The 10,345-nt window shown below is 39.2% G+C and overlaps 1 protein-coding gene across 3 annotated transcripts in view; it reads right to left on the reverse strand.

The window, feature by feature from the left end:
- The window catches only part of Tmtc2 (transmembrane O-mannosyltransferase targeting cadherins 2), a 381,379-nt gene that overhangs the window by 83,219 nt on the left and 287,815 nt on the right, over positions 1–10,345 (reverse strand). For all 3 annotated transcript variants that reach the window (XM_076920115.1, XM_076920113.1, XM_076920114.1), the window contains one exon: positions 382–463. In XM_076920115.1, the coding sequence (XP_076776230.1) occupies positions 382–463 (82 nt within the window). The remainder of the gene's footprint in view (positions 1–381; positions 464–10,345) is intronic.

A 10,345-nucleotide genomic window follows, 5' to 3' on the forward strand; every position in this document is an offset into this window, starting at 1 on the left:
ACATTACTGTAGAGAATTTTTTTTAAAAAAAAGCTAATATTTTTATTGTAAACTATGCATCAGACAAAGAGCTGGATGCTTTCCTGATGAGATCTCATGTAAACTCTGTGGGTGAACTTGAAGAAAACAATTGGAAAGCTGCCTTCTCCATTAAAGGCCAATGAAATTAGCCAAAGGAAAATACAATGCAGACCCCTCCTGGATGTGATGTTTTCAATGAAAAGGGAAGGATGTATCATGTATCGATGTAGTGTGAGGCTGAATCTGGAAAGGGAAAGCCAACCTCCTCTCAAAGCTCCTCGACCAACCAGCAAAGAACTGAAATTTCACATCAGCAATGACAGCAAACATGGACATCCTGGAAAAGCTACTGCCACTCACCATAGTGCATGTAACAGTTTCCTTTGGTAGGATCCAGCTCAATAGCCTTCAAGAAGAACTTTTCAGCCTCACTCTTACGACCCTTGAAAAATAGAGAAAATGGACGCTTCAGTGAAGGATCATGATGGATTTATTTATTTTTTTTTAAACCGTTGGGCACAAATGAAATATACTAATATCTACAGATAAACACCGCTGGGGAAAAGCACTTATTTTTAATCTAATAATGAGAATGACCAAGGAGAATTTGTTGAGAGTAAAGCCTGATATCAGGATCCTGGGAACATCATGAAGAGAAGAAGATGATGCTGAGCCTGTCGAAGTGATCGAAGACAGGACTGGAGAACTGATAGTGTTTTTTAACATTTCATAGAAATAACAAGGGTAAACCGGATTTACTTTAAAAAAAAGAAAAAAGAAAAAAATCACTGCTATTTTCTGTATAAGTGTGATTAGTGCATGTACATGTGTATGTGGATATATGTAGATGCATGAGGAGGCCAGAAAATCATCTCAGATATTAAATATTTATTTATTCTCATTTCACATGAATGAGAGTATTGCCTGTGTGTATGTGTGTGTCTATGTATGTATATGTATGTTTGTGTACCATATGCATGCCTGGTGTCTGCAGAGACCAGAAAAGAATGTGCAATCCCCTGGAACTGAAGTTTATATTAGCTGCCACGTGGGTTCTAGAAACAGAACCTGGGTTCTCTGGAAGAGCAGCAAGTGCCCTTAACTGCTGAGCTTCCTCGCCAGGCTCCAGGCTCCATACTGAGAATTGAGCTCAATACCATGCAGGACTTTAGGAACTGAGCTACTGCCAAGCTCTTTCATTCAGTGTTTTATTTTCTTTATTATTTTATCTTACTAAAGTATTCCCTCAGCTCACATCACAGCTATTACTGCCAACAGGAGTTATGCACTGGGATTGAAAATGTAGTGTCGCTCCTACCCTCCAGTTCCATTCTGCTTGTCTTATACTAGTTTCACACGGAGGCACATGAGCTAGGAATGGCCTTGACGCAGAAATTCTAAATCCAGAAAAAGGATTTGCTCATCCTTTCTAACACTGGAGCAAAGTGGGCTGAGCATGCCTGTGTCTGTAAATGAATATTCAGAACACCATTAGCATCTGAGGGAAACACTTAAGTTAGAAAAAGAGCAAGGTGGACCAGAGGTCATAGACCAGCAATTCAAAGAGTTCTCCTGTAGTCAAGAGGCTGAAACCAGAGGAGGACACCAAGTTCTACAAGCCAGCCTGGGCTATCATGGTAGCTCATGGCTAACCTGGGAAACTTAGAAAGATGAGGCCTCAAAAATAGTATATTAAAAAGGAGGCAGATGGCTATAACTCAGTGGTCCAGTGCAAGGCTGTAGGTTCAATTCCATTTGCCAGCAGCAAATGCACGTGTGCATGCATGTGCACACACTTGCACACCCTGTCACAGACACTCACACAAAAGTAGAGAAACACAAGAGTCCTGGTTGGTGCTGAAGAAGAGCTCTTCCCCATGGCCATTCTCGTCTCTGATCCTTCAAACACACTGTACTCTAGAGAAAATTCACCCCATACAGCTCAGTGATGCCAAATGTTAAACAGAGCAAAGTTGAAAGGAGAGAACACGAAGAAAATGAGTGATAGGGTCTACAAAGCTGCAAGTGTTCTCTTTAGGGTACAGAGGGAACAACGTGAGTCCCAAGTGATGAAGGTAACAGCCATTCTCTCGTACTCCTCCCTTTAACCACTGACAAATGTTCCTTTGCCGATGCAATCATTGAGTACTTCCAGTGAAGAAACAACATCACGACTTGGAAATCCACCAACGATTATTTATCATTGCTGATAGCATTGAGAACTGAAGTTCTGCTAACCTGAGATTTAATCAGATACTACCTTCCTTTTTAAGCCTTTGTTTTAAGCAAATAGTGAGGGACACAACAGGGAAAAAAAAAGCAACAACATGGAGAAATGCATTCATGAAATAAACGTAGTTTTCTTGGAATAATATAATCCAGGCTGGTTATGAAGTGATGCAGTCTTTCTGTGGTTATTACTTCTTTACAATGATCCACAGTAACAAATGAGGTGTCAGGGTAGGAGAGAAGACTAAGAGGACATTTCCCAGAGTGTTCCTTGGTCTGGCATGGCAGGAATGAAGACCTCTATGAACTCTAAGTGACAGCAAGGTCCCAGGTTATGTTCAGACACTATTGCCTACAGTAAACATCTGCATGTTCCTTGTAATGATTCACCATCCTTGACGTGGATCTTTTAAACTGCAGACCACTTTCCAAAGTGAAATGTGTGAGAACTTGCACGTTACTCTCCATCTGTGCAACTTGGACTCATTTCTCTGCAGCTACTTCAGCTTTGTTCACTCACTCCTTAAAAAAGAGAAGCCATAGTTACTACGTTCTTCATTCACTCTGACCTAACCCTACAGATTAGCCTTCAGCCTCTCTCTATACATATAACTGGTGATAACCTAGCACTGAGAAATCAGACTTCCAAAGCTCTTTCACTCTGACAATGAGACTGCATGCCGCTACTCCTCACTCTACGAGCCAGTCTGATCCTCTAACCAGTGACTCCAACCATAATGTACATCAAGAAACTTGTCAGGTATGGGCTCCAAAAGAGAAATGGGAGCATGGGCAATTTCATATATAAGTGTCTGTGGCCTTTCATACGGTAACAGGAACAATGTTACTATGTTAGAGTTACTTCACTAATTCACTAGCTAGGAAGATTCTGGCAGCCTGGTGTCAGAAATAAAACAGATTCTAGGAAAGCAGAGCAATTGCACAAGTTTTTATCTCTATGGTGGAGTAAAAGAGAAACCATTCTTCATGATACTGATATCATGGCTGTATTCAATATCCATTTGTCCAAACTCATAAAGTGTCAAATGCAAAGGGAGAATCATCAAATAACTGCCTCATTCATTTGTATCAAATGTGCGCTATGACTGCCAGCCAGGTAATTATAAGGAAGAATTATCTGTAGGAAGAAAACAGCCTCCACTTCATGAAAACACTGTTATTGATGATTAGCAGGGCTTTTATATATATATATATATATATATATTATAAACTTAAATCTATTTAAAAAATAAAAGTTACTAATGTTTTTAAAGTAAAAGCAATTTCATGGGAGTTTAAGTTATACTATGATGATACATATAAAGTGATAATATTACTTGGGTCCTAGGTACATTAGAAACTTGTAACCAATGTTGCCTGTTATTTATATATGCACCCACACAGGTAATAGAGTGCTGCTACGAATAAAAGAACATGTATCGCTGTATACACAGCTTCAAAGCACATGTTCATTCTTTAGATCACCAGAAAAATAATATTCAAAGAATTTATAGAAGAGGTTAATAAAAGCTATCAGTGGTAAAGTGCCCCCCAAAATGGTATATGTGATTTTTTTTTAAAAGGGGTGCTTTGAAGTTTTTTCCACTTAAGGTTTTAAATGGACAGAATGGAAGAAACTAGATCATGTATCAATGCCACTGTAAACTATGTGGTAAAATCCTCATGTATCATTCCCTGGTGAAACCACAGAAGGAAGGTATAAAAGTGTGTATCAGTACTCATGGGACAGTGGTTTGTGGTGGGACTCAGTTATTAAAGAAAACTGAGACCCGTAATCTCCAATGTAAGACCATCCTGGAGATCTCTCTTTCTGGGGTAAAATACTGCGCTTCTACCCCCCACCCCCTGAAAAAAAAAAAAAAAGAAAGAAGAAAAAAAGAAAGAAAGAAGGAAAGAAAGATAGACAGACAGACAGATCTCCCTGCTTTGGTTACTATTCAGTGAAACACCAAACAATGAAGAAAAGAAACACCTCAAAACAGTATCTAAACTTAAGAATCAATCAACTGCTGGGCAGATGCACCACAGAGCCCTAGGGAAAAAAAGTTTCAGTCATTGGGAAGTAATATTGCATATAATCGAATTTACTACCTCAACTATTATTAGTTTGGGGCAATGGGAGTTTTAAGATATGGAGAAAAATAAATTTTGGAGGCTTGGGATATAGCTCATCTGATAATGGGCCTGTCGTGAATAAGATCCTGTGTTTAATCACGGTTATATATAGACCAGGTGTGGCGGGACATGCCTGTAATACGAGCACTCAGGAGGTAGAAGCAAGGGAATCATGCATTAAGGCCATCCTGGGCTACATAGCAAGTTCTAGTCCAGCCTGGTATACATGAGAGTCTGAATGAATGAATGAATGAATGAAATGAAGTATTGAGAAACCAAGAAAACAGGACTGTGCTAAGTATTTAAAACACACACAAACAAGGTTATTTAAGTTCATGAGAAACAAACAGAGCAACAAGCCCAGCATCCCACACTCCCACGCCTTGCCCTCCCTGATCAGCCCTCATCTGTGAGCAGTGAAACAAATCCAGGTAAGATACTCCTGAGTTAAGTTTATAGAGCATATTCCACGGCACGGCATCAGCTTCCAGCTGCTGTATTTCGTTGGCTTATTAAGCTGGTGCTGATGCTGCAGCAGCTCAGAAACAAGCTGCCAGCCAGTAGCATCTCACTCAAAGGCTAACCAATGCCTTTCAACTACAAAATGTGTGGCCATAATAGCACTGCCGTATGTTTTTTACAAACACACATAATAATTCGGGAACCTTTTGCTAAGTACTCAGAAAACTGCATGCAATGTTAGAATTATACTATCACATTCGGCTTGGGTTTGAACTACTTAATTATTTTAAAGAAAATTTAGTCAATCTGATATGTGGTTCCTGATCCTTATGACGAGTCCCATGATTCATTGAGTATATGCATGTACATGTGACAGAAAGTAGAGACAAAAATAAACAAATAAACAAAAACCTCACCATGCTAGGGCAAGGTTTCTCAACCTGTGGGCTGCCACCCCCTTTGGATTCAATGATCCTTTCATTGGGGTTATGTAATTCCATAGGAAAACATAGATATTTACATTATAGCTCATAACAGTAGCAAAATCACAGTTATAAAGTAGCAATGAAAATTTTGTGGTCAGGGTCCCTACAATCCAAGGAACTGCATTAAAGTGTCTCTGCATCAGGAAGGTTAGGGAACCACTGCCCTAGGGGAACAAAATAGCCATCCATATAATGCTTCACTAAAATATAGTCAAATGTAATAAAATCTTCCTGGGAAGCAATCTCGAGGACCTCACAAGGCTGTAAATCATAGCTCTATTCAAGCAGGTCAGTTATATTTACAGGCGTTTGTTTTAGAGAAACAGATGCCAATGCATGCAGTTGTTCAGTGTTTTCCTTGCAGCCCTGTTTACATAAACTCAGTGTCTACCACTGTGGACTTGAATACTGTGTTCCAATAAGAATGATCTCATGGAAAAATTTTTATGACAAAGAAGTTTATGTTGATTTTCTGCTAAATGTTAGAGATGCTATAAATCGTGGTTTATAATCTCAGTGTAGTGTCTGAATTATATCACCTCTACCGCTGAGTCACTTTCAGTTGAGATTTCAACAGCAAGTTGAACCCAAGGCTTAGTCCATTTGTATTTCAAAGCTCATGAAGGAAAAGGTACTCAGTGTATGAAACATCAGTGCTTTGTTAGTGGTCAAGCTATGTGGCCGTAAACATGGTCTATCTTAAGCTACTGAGAGGGAAATGAGAAAGGTTCATAGATTCTACAGTAATGAGTGTCTTGGTAATCGACACTAAGGCCCTACCAGTGAGCAGCTCTCTGTCTAGTTGTGTTCTAGGAGCTCTCAGTCTAGTCTAGACAGTCAACAGAAAATCCAGAACACAGTCAGTTTTGATTATGATGTTTAAAAAAAAAAATAATGCAAGCTAATGGACAGAACAATATCCCGCTGGGAGTATCACATGGTCAAGACCCTTAGTGATACACGAAACGTTAGAAAAGTGCAAAATGAGAAAGCAGGCCAAGAAGAGTCAGCAGGTATAGACGATTGGGAACTATCAAGAAAAATAGCAGAAAACAATACATTAAATCCCTCGAGAGTCCTATGGAAGTCTAGAAGAGGGATGTGCTGTATAGGGCTCAGTTGGCTTACATGTTGACTTGGGAGCTTCTAGTTTCATTTTTGGCAGTGAAAACCCAGAGTCAATACTGGATGCCACATGATCTTTTGTCATCTACTATTCCCTTGATGTTATTAACTAACACAAAGTTGAGTAGACTCTGGGAACTGCATTGAGATGTCCCAGTACCTATGTGCCATACTTTGGACAGGGGCCACAGTCATCCACTCTGGGTCGTTTCAGTTTTTTTTCTGTATGTGCTGCTGAAGTCAGCACAGGGAAATCTGATGACATAGGAAAACAACAGAGACGCCAATAATATGGCTCGGAGAATAAAAAACAAACACTGGCTACTAAGCCTGCCAATCAGAGATCAGCCCTCAGGATCCACACTGATGGGAGAGAACTGATTCCCACAAGTTGTCTTCCACCCCACATGCATGCATGACTGAACCGATGAGTTAATTCACGAATGCAATTAAAAACACAGGAGTATTCTAAGCGGAGTATCTAAGTTATAGCTAAGCAAAGGCTCCAGACTTGGAGTGGTGAATGCGTTCCATCCTACTTCCAGGGTGTTTATCCTTGCGGTCTACATGAGGGTGGTCATGGTGGGAGAGCTGTGAAGTAATTAGATGAAATAATCTTTTCTTATGGCAACAAGTGGCTGATGGATTGGGTGTGGGCAGAGCATTAAAAAACACTCAAGGATGAGCCCGCAATTTTACATTGCATCACTTGAATTAAAGGAAGGAAGTATTTATTCTCATAGGGAAGATTTGTGAGTGCATCAGTAGGAATAAGCATGTGCAGAGGGCTATTAGAGTTTTATTTGTTTGAGATGTCAAGGCAACACAGACTCTGGAGGACCAAGTCATAAAGACAGGCTATATGCAAGGGCCACACACCAAGAGTGGACAGGAAATATAAAGACCAAAATATCTGATGCTTGACATGAGAAGAAAGGAAACTTGCACAAAGGCCAAGCAAGAGGAAAAAAAAATCAAATGGTAAAATCAAATGCAAACCACATCACCTACTTAGAGTTGTAAAGTTTCTAATAACAGACAAAAAGCATATAAGAACAGCATTAAATGTAAGACTTCATGACTATTTTCAGTGACTATTACAAATGATAAGAAACGTTCTATAAGGTCCTCTATGTGTGACATGGCTGTGGTACCTTGTTGAAATCAGAACAGTTGTGATCACCCAGAGGAGAGCCACACAACTGCAGGTGCAAGAGAATCACACAAGATCCTGTTTATTAATAACGCCTTGTGGACGTGAGGAGAGTCCTCCATCCATCTCTGAGATTCCAACTGCTCCATTACACTGCCCACAGCTGTGAAAGGTCCTGGGATGCTGGGGTATACAAAAGCTGGGAGGCCGGATGAGGTAATGACCCTATGATACAGCATCTGTGAGAGTCATCTTAGGCTAGAGATGGGACTTTCCAGTGACTTGGCTGCCTGTGCATCATTCAGGATACTGGATGACTGGAAATAATACTGCAAATAACCTCAGACCCATCCTTCTGCAATTAACTTCAATGAATTTGTTATTTCATCATACTGACTTGGGCAAAATTGTGTCTGTCACGTTTCTGTCTGTTGTCAATAGATTTTTTTTCATATCTTTTTATGAAAACACGCATTCACACAAATGCACGGCCATGCTTTTCAAGTGCATGTACTTAGAATGTTTGAAATTATTAAATATTCAAATTTGTTGCTTTCCACATGGCTTTGGGTAAGTAAAGATTTAAAATTGTGAAGGCATAAAGATAAAGTGGCTGCACATACAAATGCATAATTGAAGGTGTTTAACCTATTCAGACTTCTTGTTATGGTACAATTCCAATTTCCTGTCTACATCAGTTCATTTGTATGTCTTCTCCTAAAGCTTAAAGGAATTGTGCACACATACTGTAACAGTTTTTCAGGGGAGATAATTAATTTGATAAGATTGAACCATATCTTAGACCGCATCTGTGCAAATTACTTTGACTATTGCATTGGTAAACCAAACTCATAGTCACGTTAAACCCAGTACCTCATCACTCTCTCTCTTATCCATCCATAATCTTAGTTGGTGGGAATAGTATTTAGATATGCCATTAAAATGCCTGACAAAGCTTTAGTAAAGTAGAAACTGTGTTTTAATCAGCTTTATAATTAAACCATAGGTAAATGCACTCCAAGCTTCTGCCTTAAAGCTACGTACCCATATGTAACCTTTCAGTTAAAGAACAAAAATATTCATCTACTTTTAAGTAAAAGAACCGACTGAAGTAAATCATTATATATGTTTAGTGATTCCCTTAATTCTACAGAATATTGGGTACCCAGTATATGTGCAATACTGTTAATACTGTGGTAAAAAAAAGATTTTAATAACAGGCATAACTCCAGTCCTGGTAAATATAAAATTGCAGCTGTATTAGGATGGACTAACCTAAACAACAAATATCTGGTTTGACCTAGTCAAAGTACACAGGAAAAGTTTCCAGAGGAACTATTATTTGACTTAAAGATCAAAAGATATATCTGATTGGTTGAAAGGAAGCAAAAGGAATGCTATGGAGGGGCACAGCAAGGAAATACCTGTGAGACGAGCAAAGGACAGCGGGAGAGAAGGGCAGAGCGGAGCACATCTTGTCTATAGTCACATGGAGACTTCTGCTGTGTCCTCTGATTACCATAAAGACAATGAGGATAAAATGTGTGTGCCTGAGGGGTGGGGAGGCAGAAGGGCCATGCCAGGTGAAACAGAAGTGAATACGGGATGCCTGGCGTGACAGAAAACAGAACTATCTTCTCAGAATGATATACAGGACATACATATGGCCCTAAGCAGGACAGGCAGTAACAGTGGAGAGAAGGTATTAAAGGACAGAAGACTGGGTTTATAGCCGAAGACTAAGAGATCAATCCTAGGATTGATAGTGATTATTTAGTGATTATTTATTTATCTATGAGGTATTTGAGATGTCAAAAATTGGTGTCAATCACAGTGAATCAAATGGCTAAAAGCAAGGTGAAATATAGTTCAAGAAAACCGTAATAGTAAATGTTTGGTTTCGGACCACAAGGATAAGGGACTGAGATGCATTTTTTTTTTTAATAATTCAAATATTATTTTATCTTAAATGTTTGTTATTTTAACTTTTAGTGAGTGGAGTGAGTTTTTGTGTTTTTTTAATTACTTATTTTTTTATTAATTTTTTTTTTACTTGTTCACTTTACATCCCATTTATTGGCCCCTTCTGGTCACCCCCTCCCATAATACTTCCCCCATCCCCTTTCCTCTTCTTTCTCTGAGAGGGGGTTACCCTGATGTATCCCCTGCATCTTGGTATTTCAAGACTCTGAGATGCATGTTTTACATATCAAAGCAGACCTTATCTCTAGCTTCTTCCAGTCTAACTGAAAATTATAAAGGTAAATGACTCCCACCCCCAAATTTTGAGCTTTTCTAGATAACTTTCCATCTATAGATACTGTGGCCAAATTATAAGTGCGGAGATGCTTCAAACTGGGCCTTCTCCTTCTAGGTACACTTACCACTTAATTCCTACTTTGGTTGTGAGACTTCTGTACTCTAATTGCCATTTGTAATCCCCTCTCTAATTGTAAACCACTTTAGAAGAATGTTTAATCAACAATTAAGCCAAAGGCCAGATACATGGTAAATGGTCAAAATGCGCCAAGAATGTTAACTATCTCGACAAGGCAAGGGCTCGTAGCCTAAGTCTTTAAAAAGTAAACAACACAAATTGATTTCTTAACAGTTCTGGTGGCTGGAAAGTCCCCCAAATACTATATAAATGCATATTCTTATTGGGAAATATGTTGGATGGGCTCTAGAAAGCACAGAGGCTTGAATGATAGCCAAAAAGACATGCTGAAAGCTA

This window comes from Arvicanthis niloticus, chromosome 22 (genome assembly GCF_011762505.2).
Source record: "Arvicanthis niloticus isolate mArvNil1 chromosome 22, mArvNil1.pat.X, whole genome shotgun sequence".
Taxonomy (NCBI): domain Eukaryota; kingdom Metazoa; phylum Chordata; class Mammalia; order Rodentia; family Muridae; genus Arvicanthis; species Arvicanthis niloticus.